This window comes from Alosa pseudoharengus, unplaced genomic scaffold (assembly GCF_046254945.1).
Source record: "Alosa pseudoharengus isolate Yale_2024_CS ecotype anadromous, Long Island Sound unplaced genomic scaffold, YU_APseudo_1.1 YU_APseudo_1.1_scf_11, whole genome shotgun sequence".
In the NCBI taxonomy this organism is placed as follows: Eukaryota; Metazoa; Chordata; class Actinopteri; order Clupeiformes; family Clupeidae; genus Alosa; species Alosa pseudoharengus.
Window position 1 is genome coordinate 23,902,788 of NW_027468576.1, and position 18,515 is coordinate 23,921,302.

Consider the following 18,515-nt stretch of genomic DNA (forward strand, 5'->3'; position numbering starts at 1 on the left):
CTTGTTAATGGTTTTATTTTGTAGTATTTAAACATCTAATATTGTTTCTCTCTCTCTCTCTCTCAACCTCTCTTTCTTCCCAGATATTGTTTATCTCTCTCTCTCTCAACCTCTCTCTCTTTCTCATTAACAACACTTGTTAATGTTTTTTTTTTGTAGTACTGTATTTAAACACCTAACATTGTTTCTCTCTCTCTTTCTCAACCTCTCTCTCTCTCTCTCCATCCCCCTCTCTCTTTCTCTAGCTATGTGAAGGTGCACGTGCTGCCCGTGGACCCCAGCCGGCCGTATCCCTACTACTGCTGCCGGCCCCAGGAGCCACGCTCGCCGCTCAGCTTCAACGAGGGCTTCCACGTGCCGCTGGCCGCAGACAGCCTGGCCTTGCTCAGCCTGCAGCTCAGCGTCTGCGCAGTGGGCATGCAGGCGCAGGAGGAGCTGCTGGTGAGTTGCTGGAGAACCAATCAGGAGGCAGGACAGGAGAGGGTGGATTTGGCTATGGAAATATGTGGATTTATTCTGATTCTATTTCGTTTTTTTTTTCTGAGTATACTTTCAAATGAGAAAGGGTAAGGATAATGTAGCTAGATAATGGGGGGGAATATAGGAATGGATTATGACTGATTTCCACAATCTTTCAGATGCCTGTCCACCAGTGTCAGCTATGAAATTTAGATATGAAATCAAATACATAGAGGCAGGTAAAGTGGAGCATAGCTTCTGGGACGCTTCTGGGACGCTCCCTAAACATGTCACAGCACATGAGGGAATGACAAACACTGCTTGGGGGACATCTGTCCTTACAAATGGACCTAGTGGGGAAATAGAGGTTACTTTCAGATGTACAATCAATCATTCAATTGATTCAATTTCAATGTTCTAATGAGCGTGTTTAAGTTTATTTTGTTTACAAAACAATTAAATAAAATAAATAAATACTAAAACTACTGTTTTAGTTACCATTGTGAATAATCTTACATTTATATAACATTTAAATGATAACAAAATTGTAACACAAACAACTAAAGTAAAACAAAATTTGGTTACACTTTACTTGACAGTGTCGACATAAGAGTGAAATGACATTGTCATGAATGTGTCATCAAGTCATAAACGCTTCTGTTATTAAGTGACATTCGTTTTTGTCATAAATTAAGGTTAGGGTTAGGGTTAGGGTTAGAGGTTAGAGGTTAGAATTAAGGTTAGGGTTAGGTTTCATGTGTCATGACAGTGTCATATGTTCGTGACAGTGTCATGTCACTCTTATGTTGATACTGTCAAGTAAAGTGTTACCCAAAATTCCAATAATTGACACTATTACCGGTAGTGTGTATTTTTTAACTTGATGATGTTTTGATAAACAGAGGTTAAGAAGGGAAAGGAGCAGGGGCGGTCGGGGGATTCACTTCTAGACCATGTCTGCCTACTGGAGCGGGGAAGCGGGGAATATCGCACAACTAGCTAGGCTTAAGTCAGTCACACTATGAATTGCCTTCCAAAAAGCACATTTCATTCATAATATTGTGTATAGAGGGCTATATTTTCATATACCGGTAAGCTACATGTTATTTTTCTGGAATGTGAAATAGATTAAAGAAACTATACAAAACTAATCTGCACACCAAAATGAATTGGTTTTGTGTTGACAATAAGATTAATGGACCTGAAACCGATCTATTGAGGGAGAGGCGATTTTATGCTCTTGATACAACTTGTTTGCGTTTTTCTTCTAAGTGTGAGATACGGGGCTGATGCTTGGCAGTAGAGTTGGATAAACTTGAACGTAAGTTGCTTGACTGTTTCTGTCTCAAGTGCCCTAGCTGTGCCTTTGACGCAGCGTTCACAGCGCCTGTCCAAGGGACAACTCACAGGGCGCCCATTATCAGAGGGTGCCTAGCTATAATGTTGGCCTTAACAGTAGCCTGTCTAAGTGGTCTAAAATGTGTGAATAATGTTAATTGAGCATGTTTTAAACACACAAGAACAGGTAATGACAACTACACACTTTCATATATCTTATATGGAATTTCCTCCACACACACACACACACACACACACACACACACAGGGCATGGCTCGGGTGGCGCTAGCCGACTGCGAGAACAGTGCAGAGATGGTAGTCACCTGGCACCGGATCCAGCTCTCCAGCACCAAGGAGCTCCACCGCGCAGACGCGGTCAGCCACAGCGGTGGGACTGGGCACAGCGTGGAGGAAGAGGAGGAGGAGGAGGAGAAAGAGGAGAAGGCAGGCCAACGGCATGCAGAAGAGCAATCAAGGCTGAAGGTGAGCAAAAGACATCCGTTTCTCCAGATCACCGAGTACTGTCGGCGCGAAAAAAAAAAACTGGCAACTAAAGCAGCCAGGCAGCTACAGCACTAACAGGGGCGTCACTAGACCTAGAGCTGCACTGGGGCACAAGCCTCTCTAGGGGGTCCGGGGGCATGCTCCCCCGTAAGAACATTTTGTATGTTTAAGCCCAATGTCTTCCTTTTTCAGGACAGTCTGGGCTACCCATATCTGGGAAAGTATGATGTGATAATATTTGTCTTATGTACCATGTCTTATGCCAGCCTTTATATCAAGAAGAAAAAAATCATTTGCGTCTTTATTGATATATGATATATTTAAATTAATTAATTAGAGAAAAAAATAACTGATTAAAAAAAAAATAAGCGCAGATTAATCGATTCCGTATGACCCCGAGCCGTTCTAGTCAGTAACCATTAGACTGTAAAATGAAGGAGAGAGAAGAAAATGTGCTGCCTAGATCATTGATTGGAACATTTACTTTTAAAAAACGGCCTGATGGTGTTGATTAAAATAAAGTCCTCTGCAATGTCTGCAGCAACGAATTTGCATATCACTGGAGTTCATCAACTCTAAAGTCACACATCAATGCAAAGAAATAGTGTTGACATTGAGGGGAGTGTTAATTTAATTTCATTGTGTCCCCTAGGTTATATCTGTGGCCTGAAATGCCTTGTATGTAAAAAAACACGTTTGAATTTATTTCCTCAGCATATTAGGTCATATCATAGATTATTATGGCCATTATTTGAACAGTGAAAATAATAATAAAAGAGTTTTTGAACTTTAATGTCACTAATGCTGATTATTCAATGATTCATTTGAATTTAAATATTTAAAATACTTTCACAGCAAAAATTATATGCGATTAATTTACATGAATTAATCACAGAGTATGTAATTAATTCGATTAATTTTTTTAATCGATTGAAAGCCCTAATATACTGTGCATATATATATTCCGGTACGAAGGGCCTTGGTCAGACAGGTAACCAAGGACCCAATGGTCACTATGAATGAGATCTAGAGTTCCTTTGAGAAGATGAGAGAAGTGTAAAGAAGGACAAACATCAGTGCAGGCTCAGTGCCTGGTTTCTTCCATTGGGAATTGCGGCCAAATAGTTCAGTCTTTGTTTTGTCCTTCTGTACGCTTCTCCCATCTTCTCAAAGGAACTCTTATTTTATCCTTATTATTGTCATGACCTTTTGTTTTGGAGACTTCCCCTTCGTTTTGGGACAACGTTAACAAAGGATTATATTTCTAGAGAAAATACTGATTGATGGCAGGCGTGTAACAATAAAAGAGTTTTGAGACCCTTTTTTTTTAAACTAGGGACTTCTATAAAGCCAATGAGACTGTGGTCCAAATTTGACTGAGAACATGTTCGTCTTCCATTGTACAAAGTTTGGTGAGGCTAGGAAAAATACATTTTAAGATATGAATGTCCAAACATGGCCTCCAAGATAAGGCCTTTTAGAGAGTGTAAACAATCAAGGACAAAAAGACTATGAAAACAATAGAATTGAACAAAAATATTTTACAGGTTTTAGTTATGGAACCTAAACATTGTGTAGACAAACTTTGAGGAAAATCGGAATCGGTGCTGCAACCATTTTCCTGGATTTTGTCTGATTTGACATGGAATGACTCATAGCTGGCTAGCTTCGTTGTTCATTTTGATAGGCACTTGCATCCTTGCAATCTTGTCTGGTATTTTTCTCAGTATGATGATCATAGACACTACTACTACAGTTAGGAATAAAATTATTCATACCCCTGACAAATATTGATTTAATGTTGATTTTCTCTTGACCAATATGTTTGTTTTTTAAGAAAAATGGCACGTCAAAAATTATTCTGGGTTTATTTTCTGGGTTTTGAGGCAGGAATAATTATTTGCCATCACTCTGGCACTTTTTGACGGATTGAGGTCTGGACTCTGGCTGGGTCACTCTAAGATGTTGATATTGTTCTCTGTTAACCATTTCTTCCCTTGTTTGGCTGCATGTTTTGGATCATTGTGTGGTTTAATGGTCCAATGCCGCCTATTGGGGCATGTCTCTCGGCAGACTGCCTGATCTTTTCCTCCAAAAATCTTAACCTAGCCCATAATTGTTCCTGCCTCAAAGTCCAGGTTGCTGCTAAAAAGGAGTGGTCTAGAATCATTGAGGAGACATGGAGAGGCTTGGTAGGTATTATAAGAACCATTTTGAGAGCTGTAAATGCAGATAAAGATGTTTCCATTGATTATTTAAAAAGGGTATGAATAATTTTGGACATGCCATTTTTTAGGAAAACGCTTCTCTTTTTTATTCTATCTTTCTACCACATTGTCTTACAACCTTTAGCAATGTGGCAGTGTCATTTTCAGTCATAACAAACATATTGGTCAAGAGAAAATGAACATAAAATCAATATTTGCCAGGGGTATGAATAATTTTGTTCCTAACTATGTGCAAGAATGCTGCTTTGATTTATTGCAGCATATTTTAGAGATGAGTTCAACAGAAATGCTGTAAAACAGAATTTAGTTTTTTATGACCTGTACTCCTCTCTCTCTCTCTCTGTTATCAGGTATCAGGGTCAGCTCTATTGGCTCGTGCCTCCACCCAGCTGGAGGAGGTGGAGAGAGAGCTGGACCTCAGCGAGGAGGAGCTGGAGAGGAAGGAGGAGCAGGGAGAGGCAGTGTCCGAGAGGTGAACACACACACACACACACACACTCACACACACACACACACACACACATATATATATATATATATATATATATATATACATATATATATATATATATATATATATATATATATATATATATACACACACACACACACACACACACACACACACACACACACACACACACACACACACACAAACATACATACTAGCCCACACTCGCTCAGTCACTGCCACTCCCACCTAATTGCACATACACGCACACATATGCACACACACGCACACACACATGCACACACAAAAACACTGATGCAAAACCGTATTATTCAATCACAGATGGATGTGCTTAGTATGACAATTATACAAGTGTGTCTCTTTGAATTTGTTGCAGACAAATATGAGAGTGATAAATGTTAACCCATGAAGCTTCCAGCTAATGTCATCACATTGATTAGTGAAGTTGATTCAGCAGATAGCCTGCTAACTTTCCATTTTTAACACTAATCGTGCATGTGTATGTGTGTGTGTGTGTGTGTGTGTGTGTGTCCTCTTGTTGGTTTTAGGAGCTGGCAGGCTGAGTCTGTGGACAGTGGCTGTAGCAACAGCACAGCGTTTGTGGCGCCCTGTGTGGAGGGGCTCTGTGCTGAGGGCATCTGCATGGCCAGCGGAGGGCGCTGTGTGCAGCCCACTGACAGAGGACTCGTCAGGGTAAATCACCTATCTTTCTCTCTCTCTTTCTCTCTCTCTCTCTCTCTCTCTCTCTCTCTCTCTCTCTCTCTCTGTCTGTAGTCCGACTCTTAAATGATGTCCATCTACAAGTGACATAAGGGTCTCCGCCTACAAGTCTTCATTTTTTATTTTTTTTAAATATATTATGTCGACTGTAATTAAAAAATATCGAACTTGAAATTTGAACTTGAAATGGTAATACACTGCTCACCATGTTGATGTGAGCAGTTACTGTTAGAGTTGTTTGGTGCCAGATGGATAACTATATATCCCTCAGTCTCTCTGATGCTGAGTGGAGATCACATTTCAGGTGTGTTTGACCTCAGGGCTGTAGGTGGACTAGTCAGGTTTCCCGTAGGAGTGATGCACTGATGCAAAATGGCCTCTTTTCACCATTGATAGGAACGGCCTTTTAGGTCAGACATGAGATGTGGAGTGAGTCATCGCTGTGCGATTTCCCCGATTATTATAATAGGGATTGCTGTAGAAAACATGCAGCATAATAGCGGTTTGGTGGGAAAAAAATAGTTTTTTATAAAACATTATGGGTCACAAGTAGAATATCCATTGGAAAAAGAGAAGAAAGCAAGCCCATCCTACAAGGAGGTGCTGGAACCAAAAAAGACTCAAAGAAAAAGTAAAGAAATCCACACTGGACTCTGTGTTGTACTGTAGGCTTTGCAGGTTTTCAAACAAATAAAAGAGCTGGTAGACACAGTTTGAAAAAAGCATGCCTACTGAATCCCAGTCTGAATTCCTCCGCTCTATGAGCCACACATACATGTCCATGTAAGGCTGTGAGATACTGTTTCTGTTCACCTGAACTGAAATACTTCAGTTAAAAAAAAAAGAAAAAACTTCAGAAATGTGGGTCACCAAATCCTTCCGCTCAATTCGTATGTCGTTGTGGTGCCACTGGCATCTTTCATAACTTGCGTTTCTGTTATGAGAGTCCTAAAAACATGCTGTGTTGCCTGACCGTAAATAGCCCATTTGAAACTTGTGTGGGATGGAGACTCTTTATTTTCTAGAACAGTGTTAAGCATGTTTTGCCACACACATTGGTGAGGCATGTGTGCCCACAGTGGAGTTCCTTTTGTCAGTCGGGACTGAGCACGATGACAAAAAAGGTGATGCCTGTTGCACGAGGAAGATGAGGAGGATATGTCCTCATCCTCTGGTAGTAATATTTATTGTTGTAGTATTTGTTACCTAAGGTCTCCCCTGCACAGTAGTTGTAAGTTGCTTTGGATAAAAGTGTCTGCTAAATGAATAAATGCATATGTGTAGCTTGAGCATGTTATTGGGTGTGTCTTTATCCAAAGAGACACAAATTCAGCTGTGAAGGTCTGGTCAGATGAGGGCTGCTGTGTACTACCTGTTCGTCTTAGAGGAATGACCGTGACACTGACAATGGGCCACACACACACACACACACACACACACACACACACACACACACACACACACCCTTTCAAAGCATTATCGTCACCGAGTTCTTTCGCTAACCGCCCTCTGTAGTGTCTTGCAGTAGTGCAGGTGCATGTAGACTCCAGTGTGGAGGACTGGACTGGTTAGATGCAGGTCTCTGCTCACGTCATCACTGGCACCATCCCTAATGTAAATCAGTGATCAGTTGCATTGGGTTACTTTAAGTGGCAAAATAATGACTATTAAAATCTCCTCCATTACGACTGTGGCATGCTTTTATCTGTGACCTTTTGCTGCTGGGGAACTAATTTAGAGGTGTGTTGGCAAATGTATTTTCCCACACTTCAGCGACTCTGCATTCTTTCACATTTCACTCTGCCCTAGGCCCTCTGCCCTATTTTTATTTTTATTTTTTTTTTATATATATTTGTTTTTTTGGGGCTTTTTATGCCTTTACTCAGATAGGACAGTGGAGACTGACAGGAAGTGAGTGGGAGAGAGAGTCGGGGTGGGATCCGGAAAGGACCACGGGGCGGGAATCGTACCCGGGTCGCCGGCGTACGGTGCAGGTGCCCCAGCCAGTCGCGCCACTGCTGGGGCCTGCCCTATTTTTTTGACACTTTTATTTTACTATTTTACGATCAGTACCCTGGAAAATCTCGCAAGTTCTCGCAAGAGCACAATTTAAATTGTCTCTGCAAGACACTCTGGCAATGAGTAATGATGCACGTTACTTTTGTCACTTGTATCGCGGGGAGCCAATCACATCGGTTTATCTGATAGGTGGGCCAAAGGCGAGCTAAACAGATGACAGTCGTAGTGTTATCCTATTGCGTCAATCCGGAATCAGTCAGTAAACGTTGGTCGTATAGACTTATCCAATTGCGTGCAGTGAGATTTTCAAATGCACGCTTGGTGTCGCCCCTCGAGTTGGGCCATTGCATTATTCATGGCCAGACCCTTAATCTTTCTAGATTACCAGGGTCTGGAATCCAAGTAGGCACTGGAGCTACATTTTGCTTTTGATGACTACTTTGTACATTCGTGTACTTCATACACTCAACACTCTTAACCAGCATCAGGTAGATGTTTTCCCCCCTGTTTTTAATTCATATACATGTTAAACAATTGTTGGCTGCTTTCTTTCAAGTATATTGAAAAGCATTCTAGGTGACTGACACATGAAATTGGTTATGATGTCAGTGGTGTACAAAGCTGTCATGAAGGTTAACAGTGGCTACTTTCAGTAATCTATCTATAATATGAAACATTTTGTTTCATTAAAACATCACTTCTACTTTGCAACATTGGTTTTGATGTCTTTGGTAATTTTCTACAATGTACTTTGTTTTTCTACATGATGACAAAAGAATGAGTGCAGAAAGATGGATTGCAACTAGACAGGGAAGGGAGTAGGAGATTTTTTTGGATCAGTTCTCTTTATCATCTCGGCAAGTAAAACCAATAATGTTTATGCTATAAGTCTGAACGGCCAAGCTGTAGTTTTGGACTCGATGGACAAGACAGTCCTCCTTAGCACTGTAACATCACTGTGAGGGTCCTTGCCGCCAAAACTGAGGACAGGACAGCACCAGGATGTTGACTGACCGCTACTTGTGTCTTCCTGATAGGTGGATAAGGCTACAAACACCGAGGTGGTCTTCCCTGAGCCAATGAGGGTGCGGCCGAAGGAGCGCGGTGGTCGTTGGGGACACGGCTCGCCTTTCATGCGAGGCAGCGCCATTGTTCGCTCGCAGACTTTCTCCCCAGGAGCACGCAGCCAGTATGTGTGTAGGGTAAGTTCCCCAATCCAGACACAGACACACACGCGCGCACACGCTCACACACACGCATGCACAAGCTAATCGGGCAATTAAAATGCATGCACATACTCTTCATATCTCATCTCTAAGGTATGAAGTCAAATACAGACAAGTCAAGTGGGATTCATGCAGTGATTCTTTAAGCCTAATCCATTAGCTCATTCCATAAAATGTGTTGATTCTGTGCCTGATGGAAGTTATGTATTAGTCAAAATGCCACGTTCACAATGCTTCAGTTGAGATGTTGATTTGCCATGTCAGTCCCCCTGGGGGGACTTCTCATCTGTGTCTTTTCTCAATCCCCTTTGTGTGTGTGTGTGTGTGTGTGTGTGTGTGTGTGTGTGTGTGTGTGTGTGTGTGTGTGTGTGTGTGTGTGTGTGTGTGTGTGTGTGTGTGTGTGTGTGTGTGTGTGTGTGTGTGTGTGTGTGTGTGTGTGTGTGTGTGTGTGTGTGTGTGTGTGTGTGTGTGTGTGTGTGTGTGTGTGTGTGTGTGTGTGTGTGTGTGTGTGTGTGTGTGTGTGTGTGTGTGTGTGTGTGTGTGTGTCCGCGTCTGTGCGTGTGCACATGTTGCGTGTGCGTGGTTCAGTTGTACCGAAGCGACAGCGACAGCTCTACACTACCAAAGAAGTCCCCCTTCATCAGAAACACTCTAGAGAGAAGAACTCTGCGCTACAAACAGGTACACAGATCAGCCCTGCAGAAAGTGACCGTGTCCAGTTACCACCCAGCAAAGAGTGCAATGGCCAACTCTTCAGAATTAGCAGTAAAGAACTCACCTCAGTGTGTATATGTTTGTGTGTACAACAGCAGTCGTACCGCTCGTCGCTGGCGGAGCCGCCCACGCGCACCTCCCTGGACCTGGAGCTGGACCTCCAGGCATGCCGCACGCGCCAACGGCAGCTGACCGAGGAGCTGAGCACGCTGCGGGAGCTCAAGCTGCGGCTGGAGGAGCCACAGACACGCGACACCCCCGACACCCCGCCCCTCTGGGCCCTGCGCGACGAGCGCTTCCGGTGCCTGCTGCGCGAGGCCCACAGACAGGTACCATACTTATTCCTTCACTCGCACGCACGCACTCACGCACACGCCCTCACTCACACATGTTAACACTCGTGCACGCTCACTTACTCACTCACAAACACACGCTAACACTCGTGCACACTCACTCACTCGCATGCACACTTACTCACACACCTAACAGTGCTGTGCACTACAGATGCGCCATGATGGGCAAAGAGCTGTGTGGACTCAAAAGCTGTCTAAGTATTGCTATGTGCTCAGGTGGCGGTTCTCTGCTTAGATGCGGAGAAAGCTTTTGATTAGATAGAGTGGACATATATGCGATTGGTATTGAACCCCTTGCTATTAATATCAGGCAACACAGCTCTCACAAACCCATTTGTCTAGGAGATGTGGACCACCATCTATCTTTATATGCAGATGATGTTGCAATCTTTATGTCACAGCCTGAACAGTCTATCCCCATTCTGTTAGACCTCATAAAGTCATTTGGTGAAGTTTCTGGGTACACAATTAACTGGCAAAAAGCATTTTTGCCTCTTGGGGATAACCATGAAGCAGAATTTTTGCATAAACTCCTATATAAAGTGACAGACAAGCTGAAGTACCTTGGAGTAACTCTTATTACAATACGTTTAGATATTGCAATAAATTTGAGAGACACCGAGCGTTTCAATATCATTACAATGAGTTTATTTGGGCTTTACAGTTCTCAAGACAAGTCATGTAACGCCGCTCAAAGTAATCTCTCCCGCAAGCCCGCGGGAGAGCCCCTTTTGTTCAGCCTGGCACGCCTCCTACAGGTACTCAACAGGACCAATTAGGGACGGCAGCGTCTGTCGGAAATTGAAAAACAAAACAACCACTAGGGGAAGCAGACGAGCCTGCAGAGTTCGTCACATCCCCCCCCATACAAAGTTGACCCCCAAAGTCAACAGTCAAAATACACAAAACACCACATATAGGCCTATATCAACATAAACAGCACACATACATAATACTTTCTTTATTCAACCACCTAATACCAACAAATAATAATTCAAAAGTGTATGAGGTAATACTCATCTGTCCACTTTCTTTAAAACTCTTAATGAATCAGTCCTTTAGCCTAATCCCGGGCCCTGGGAGACCAAAGGCAAAACATGTTAGAGCATAAGGAAACATTAGGACATTAGGCGAGAGCGCGAGACAGAGCATCTGCCACTACGTTGTTCGCGCCTTTCACGTGACGGATCTCCAAGTGATATGGCTGCAAGAATAACGACCAACGCATAAGGCGTTGATTTGGATTTTGCAGGGAATTCAAAAACGTCAAGGGGTTATGATCGCTATATATTATAAGAGGTGTGTGTCCTCCGACATATACTTCAAAGTGCTGTAAGGCCCAAATGAGGGCCAGTGCTTCCTTCTCAATAACAGCGTACTTCAATTGATAAGAAGTGAATTTTCTGGAGAAGTAAGAAACGGGCCGGCGAATGCCATTTTCATCTTCCTGCAAGAGCACTGCCCCAGCCCCAACGTTACTAGCGTGTACCTCGAGTTGGAAGGGCTTCGCAAATTGAGGAGCCATTAGAACTGGCGAGGTCGTGAGGAGTCGTTTGACTGACTCAAACGCGTTCTGACAGGAGGCAGACCAGAGGAACTTAGCTGATGCCTTCAAGAGACCAGTTAGAGGCTCCACAACCGTGGAGAAATTTTTACAGAAGCACCTGTAGAAGCCTATCATACCTAGGAACCGCATCAGTTCTTTCTTGGAGGTCGGCGGAGGAAAGCGGTCAATCGCGTCAACCTTCGCTCGCACAGGACGCACTTTGCCCTGTCCGACGACCTTCCCAAGGTACGTTACCGTTGCCCTAGCGAATTCACATTTAGCTAGGTTGATGGTCAGATTCGCTGCTGCCAGACGCTCAAAGAGCTCTCTGATGTGTTTTATGTGGTTTTCCCAGGTGTCACTGAAGCAGACCACGTCATCTAAATAAACAGCACACCCCTCCAAACCCGAGACCACCCGATTCATTAATCGTTGAAAGGAGGCTGGAGCGTTGCGAAGTCCGAAACTCATAACCTTGTACGAAAATAGGCCGAATTTACAAACAAATGTAACGAAGTTATGTTTCAACAAAGTTACAGGCTACTAGAAGACGAGCTCCCACTTATTACAATACGTTTAGATATTGCAATAAATTTACAATATCATTACAATGAGTTTATTTGGGCTTTACAGTTCTCAAGACAAGTCATGTAACGCCGCTCAAAGTAATCTCTACCGCAAGCCCGCGGGAGAGCCCCTTTTGTTCAGCCTGGCACGCCTCCTACAGGTACTCAACAGGACCAATTAGGGACGGCAGCGTCTGTTGGAAATTGAAAAACAAAACAACCACTAGGGGAAGCAGACGAACCTGCAGAGTTCGTCACACTCTGCCAAAATTGTTTTTTAAACTGCAACTGACGCACGCTCCCACTTTCTATGGTGGGTCGTACAAATGCTATCACTGGCAAGATTCATAAGTATAAGTAAGATTCATAAGTATATACTCTCTTGATCCCGTGAGGGAAATTTGGTCTCTGCATTTATCCCAATCCGTGAATTAGTGAAACACACTCAACACACAGTGAGGTGAAACACACACTAATCCCGGCACAGTGAGCTGCCTGCTACAACAGCGGCGCTCGGGGAGCAGTGAGGGGTTAGGTGCCTTGCTCAAAGGCACTTCAGCCGCTCCACTGGTCGGGGTTTGAACCGGCAACCCTCGGGTTACAAGTCTGAAGCGCTAACCAGTAGGCCACGGCTGCCCAGATTCCTATACCTCTTTCAAAACCTTCCTATTTTCCTAAAAAGTAATTCTTTAAACTACTAGACTCAATAATCATGCCTTTTTATCTGGGGTTTTAAAGCTCATAGAATATCAAACTCATTTACAAAAAACCCAGAGAGAAGGGTGGATTTGGGTTACCAGGCTTTCAACATTACTGTACTACTGGGCAGCAAAATACTGGCAGCTGCTGGTGATGCCAATGGAGAAGGCTGATTTGGGCACCAGGCTTCCACACTTGCAGATGCCCGGGGGACCCCGTTGGCCCTTGTCCCCTTTCTCGCCCAGAGGCCCGAGGGGCCCTCAGGACCTGGGTTCCCACCATCACCACCTGGGCCCCTTTTGCCCTGGGGGCCCCTTTCTCCACGCTGCCCCATCTTACCAGTAGGGCCGACTCTCGAAAGGAATGACTTAAGTGCATTGTGTTGCTCAACTTTCAAAGAAAAGCACAAGTCCAACTCCTCCAAAGTTGACGCCAACGCCGATTCAAACAACCGCTCTTCGTTCGCCATAGCCACCTTCCTTGTTGCTACCATCGCAGGTCTGTCGTCTTTCTGTTAAGCCCGCCTTAAGACTCTCTAACAAAATAGAGCGCTGTGATTGGATGACGTCCACGGCGTCAGCCAATAGAAATCCCTATGGTTTGATACTAGACGTACAGGCTGAGCAAATTAATTTGCCGCCGCTAGGGTGCGTCTAGATTTCTAGGCTACTAGTTCATCCAAAACAAACCAGAAAAAAAGTGCTAAATACCGGAATTATCCTTTAATTGCAAAGAGACTGATCTTTGGAAGTCAGAGGCAGTGTCACTCTTCAAGACGTGGCTAACAGAACTTACCACTGTATTACATATGGAGAAAATCCGATATGGCATGACGGACAGTCATAAAAGATTTGGCAGCCAATAATGGGGGGGGGGGGTGTGTGTGTGTGTGTTTTATGTGTCTGTGCGTGTGTGTGTGTTTGCTTGTGAGTGGGTGTGTGGGGGTAATGGGGTGTGTTTATGTGTGTGTCTGCATGTGTGCCTGCTTGTGTGTGCATGTGGGTGTGTTTGCGCACGTGTGCATGTTTATGTTTGTGTGTGTGCTTGTGTGCGTGCGTGTCTCTGTGTGTGCATGTGCCTGTGTGCATACGTATGCCTACATGTCTACTGTGTGTTTATGTGTGTGTGTGTGTGTGTGTTTATGTATGTGTGTGTGTGTGTGTGTCTGTGTGTGTGTGTCTGTGCTTGGTGTGTGTGTGTGTGTGAAAAATATTGTTCCAGAACCGGTTAATAACGTTCCATGTCAGCTGTCGGAAAAAAATATACGTATGCTTTCAAAACGGCTATTAATAGTCACAATATTGTCTTTTAGACTCTATCCTACAGCAAACAAACACTAGGCCTCTGCTTTATACAAGCTGCACCAGTGTCTTCATATAGCCTTTAGCATAAATAGTTTCCTGGTCAAACAAAAAAAGTATATTTTTGGTGGGTACTGTAATATTGGATTCTTGGATGCCTTCCCATTGTCTAAATGCCAAAATGAGCACTATTATGTTTATCCAAATAAATTAAAGCTGTAGCCTTAATGTTAATGCTAGGTTTTTCCAACAATGTTCTTCACGGCCTAGTAAAAAGAGAAAACGGGTGAAATTAAATCATTGAGATTTGGAGACTTAATAGGCCTTTTGATTGCCTGTGTGTGTGTGTGTGTGTGTGTGTGTGTGTGTGTGTGTGTGTGTGTGTGTGCCTGCATGTGTGTGTATATATCTTTATGTGTGTGTTTATGAGTGTGTGTGTGTGTGTGCATGCGTAGTGTACAGTCACTAAATGTACACTTAGATCAGTGCACCACACCTAACCTGCTGCCGAAGGGTAGTGTGGTAGTTTCAAAAACATCTCAATAAAAAAAATGTGAAACATCTCAATTAAAATGTATTTGAAAAGCGCCATGTGGAGTTCTGTAGGCTTCTCTCCGCAAAAATAAATCACACTTGTCAATTTGTCTCCATCTCCTACTCCATCTTGCAACTTTTGTGTAGCCTATGTAAATTAGTGTGTGCATGTGTGTGTTATATGTGTGCTTCTGTGTGTGTTTCCGCTTGTGAATGTGTGTGTGTGTGTGGGGGGGGGTTAATGGGGTGTGTGTGTGCTTGCCTGCATGTGCGTGTGTGTGTGTATTCACTTGTGAGTGGGAGTAATGGGGTGTGTTTATGTGTGTGTCTGTGTGCGTGCCTGCTTGCCTGTGTGTGTGTGCATGTGGGTGTGTTTGTGCGTGTGTGTGCGTGTGCTTGTGAGCGTGCATGCCTCTGTGTGTGTGGGTGTGCGTGCTTGGTGTGTGCGTGTGTGTGTGTGTGCCTGCATGTGTGTGCACTAACTGTAACTTGATAACTAGAGCCAATTTATCATGAAATTTACCACCTCGTCAAATAACCCGTCACATTTATTATATTTCAGTCCATTATATGCCTGTATATTATATTTGCCTGAGGTGGCAAATATGTTGTGAAGTGAAAAGAAGTTTACTTTTGATACAAATTTTGAAAATTAGTGCGTCACCACCACCAGGACCCCCTGCAACACAGGTCACACACAGACACAGAACAGGACAAAACACAACACAACACACCACACCAGGACATACTGTAACATTGAGGAACACTGACAGTATAAAAACACTCACACAGGTATTAACACAGCATTGACATTTGACTAGTATAACAGTGATTCTGAAACTGCCGGGCCTGAACACGTCGCAAGGTGGGTGCGACAGCTCACACGCAAAATGAAATAATAATAGTTTGTTCTGTCTTCTTCGCCTATTTTGTAAAAGCCTCTTGTTATATTATGGTTATGGTATTTAGCAGACGCTTTTGTCCAAAGCGACATACAAATAACAACAATAAAAAGTTAACTTTAACAGTAAACAATTTAAAAAGTTGGTAAGACTACATTAAGGAGAATAGCAATAATAAACAACAATGTCAATTCAATCAATAGCCTAAAGAAAATGAATAAATACTATAATATACAAACCATAACAAATTACACTTAATAAACTAAGTGCATGTTGAACAGATATGCCTTTAGATCCCTCTTGAAAGACCGAAAACTATCACAGTAACAGAGAGCACTGGGCAACTCATTCCAATAACAAAAAAACACTGAGGAAAATAGTCTTGAATTTAACCTAGCGTTTATGACTGGTCGACACAACAGACGTTCATCAGAAGACCACAGTGGGCGGTTGGGGATATATATCTAGATCATTGAATTAAGATCTGATCTTCCTAATGTTGTAAAGAATAAACCGACATGATTTGGCAATTGAGGCTACACGCTCAGTTTTTGAGAGATTAAGCTGAAGGTGGTGATTTTTCCATCCAGATTGAAATATCCTTAAGGCATGCAGAAATCCGATGGGAAACGCTAGAGTCTTCAGGTGGGAAAGATTGGTAAAGTTGAGTGTCGTCCGCATAGCAATGATAGTCAAATCCATGGGAGAGAATGGTCTCACCCAAGGAAGTGGTGTAAATAAAAAAAGTGGTGAGGTCATGAATATACGTATGCTTTCAAAACGGCTATTAATAGTCACAATATTGTCTTTTAGACTCTATCCTACAGCAAACAAACACTAGGCCTCTGCTTTATACAAGCTGCACCAGTGTCTTCATATAGCCTTTAGCCTAAATAGTTTCCTGGTCAAACAAAAAAAGTATATTTTTGGTGGGTACTGTAATATTGGATTCTTGGATGCCTTCCCATTGTCTAAATGCCAAAATGAGCACTATTATGTTTATCCAAATAAATTAAAGCTGTAGCCTTAATGTTAATGCTAGGTTTTTCCAACAATGTTCTTCACGGCCTAGTAAAAAGAGAAAACAGGTGAAATGAAATCATTGAGATTTGGAGACTTAATAGGCCTTTTGATTGCCTGCTAGTGGCAAGCTCTGTCTGTCTGCACTCTCCATGCATTCATTGAATGACAGGTGGTGACCCTCACCATTTCACTGAAGACACAAAACTTTCCCAGGAACAAAAAAAGAACCGGTATCAACCGGTTACCACTATTTTAAAAAATCGTTTCTGTTCCGGAACATAAAATAATCATAAAGTTTCTGGTTTCATTTCTGTTCTTAGCAAAATGGCAAAAGTTTCTGGTTTTCGTTTTCGTTCCATGAACCGGTTCAAAGCCTTGGTCATGAGACTTTGATACCTGTCCCTGCCAAGACACGCTAAAATAACGCCCTTTAAGGTAAGATTCAAACCAGTCAAGAGCTTTCCCAGAAATTCCCAGTTCAGATAATGTAGACCATCTTGAAACCAGACTGCATAGGGTCTAGTAGGTTATTCTGATAAAGAAAGTCACATATTTGGTGCAGAGTGAACCTGATGAAGCGCTTAGCGAAATGCATCGTTCACTCCAAATAAAAAACCTATGTTAATAGTGATCAGTGTGCGGTGACTTTGATCTTTCACTTTTGGAAGTCATATACTTGCTTGAAGACCACTTTCTCCAAAACCTTTGACAAGAAAGGAAGAAGGGAGACAGGTCTGTAGTTCTTCACATCAGTTGAATTAAGTGTACTTTGCTTTAGCAAAGGTGTAACCCTTGCCTATTCAAGAACTGAGTGAAGTGTTCAACACATGTGTGACTGCTGGTATAACAGCAGGTGCGATAGACTAGAAGAGTAGATGGGACAGGATCCAAAGGGCACGTTGTTGGACGACTTCGCTGAAGCAGTTGAGAGACCGCTTCCTCATCAAGAGGAGAGCAAAAGTCCAACGTCATCATGCCAACACAAGGCAAAGCCCGCCTTATAGGTTCATCAAACTGAGCACCTATTTTAGCAACTTTTTCAATGAAAAATGTTGCAAAGTCATCTGCTGACAGTGAAGTAGCTGATGGTGGTGGAGAATTGAGAAGAGACTTGAAAGTGGAAAAAAGTTTTTTGTCAATCTTGCTCTGATAGAATGCCTTTTTTGCAAGTGTAACAGTGGATGAAAAAGATGATGGCACAGACTGGTTGTTAGTTAAATTATAATAATTTCACATTCTTACAATATAGCCACAACACAACACCAATGCATAGGCCTAGCCTTGGCACAGACAAGCACAAGTTTAACTTGAGAGGAAAATGCGTATTTCACTTTCCCAAATAAAGAAACCTCGGCAAATACAATATAACGACTTGAGTTATTTGCACTTTTTATGCAGTGTACATCCAGTGTGTGTGTGTTTGTGGGCAAAATTGAGCAGATAAATTAACAGCTTTGAAAATATTTAACATTGTTTCACTTGACATTGAACTCATTCCAAGTAGCCTAGAGAAGGACGGCAATAATAATGGAATAGAGGAAGAGTGAGATAGCAGAATTGTGGGAAAACTGAGAAGGGGTCAGTAGTGCACACCATACCGTAAAGTAGTACAGTAGGCATTATTACACGGCTCTTCAGAGTGCTGCAGAATGTTCCATTCACTTTAATGGGCCTTCCCAACGTTCGGTGGTCTGCTAATTCTCAATAACAGTATAGTAGTAGGCACTATTACATATCTATCAAACCACCTAGATTTGGTGGGGGCAGCAGAAAACAGGGTTAAGGGGGCCTTCATGCATTGTAGAACTGTTTGTGGGGGCCCAGGTTGGAAAAGTTTGAAAACCCCTGGCCCTGGTCAGTGATGACAGATTTTCCCCATTCTAGATTTTCCATATGCACACACAGGAGCG

General features: G+C 42.8%; 1 protein-coding gene across 5 annotated transcripts in view; it reads left to right on the forward strand.

Moving 5' to 3' along the window:
• The window catches only part of wwc3 (WWC family member 3), a 59,436-nt gene that overhangs the window by 36,212 nt on the left and 4,709 nt on the right, over nt 1–18,515 (forward strand). For all 5 annotated transcript variants that reach the window (XM_076278499.1, XM_076278500.1, XM_076278501.1 and 2 more), the window contains 7 exons: nt 246–441; nt 2,066–2,281; nt 4,881–5,002; nt 5,551–5,695; nt 8,779–8,943; nt 9,556–9,648; nt 9,777–10,010. In XM_076278499.1, coding sequence (XP_076134614.1) covers nt 246–441; nt 2,066–2,281; nt 4,881–5,002; nt 5,551–5,695; nt 8,779–8,943; nt 9,556–9,648; nt 9,777–10,010 — 1,171 coding nt within the window. The remainder of the gene's footprint in view (nt 1–245; nt 442–2,065; nt 2,282–4,880; nt 5,003–5,550; nt 5,696–8,778; nt 8,944–9,555; nt 9,649–9,776; nt 10,011–18,515) is intronic.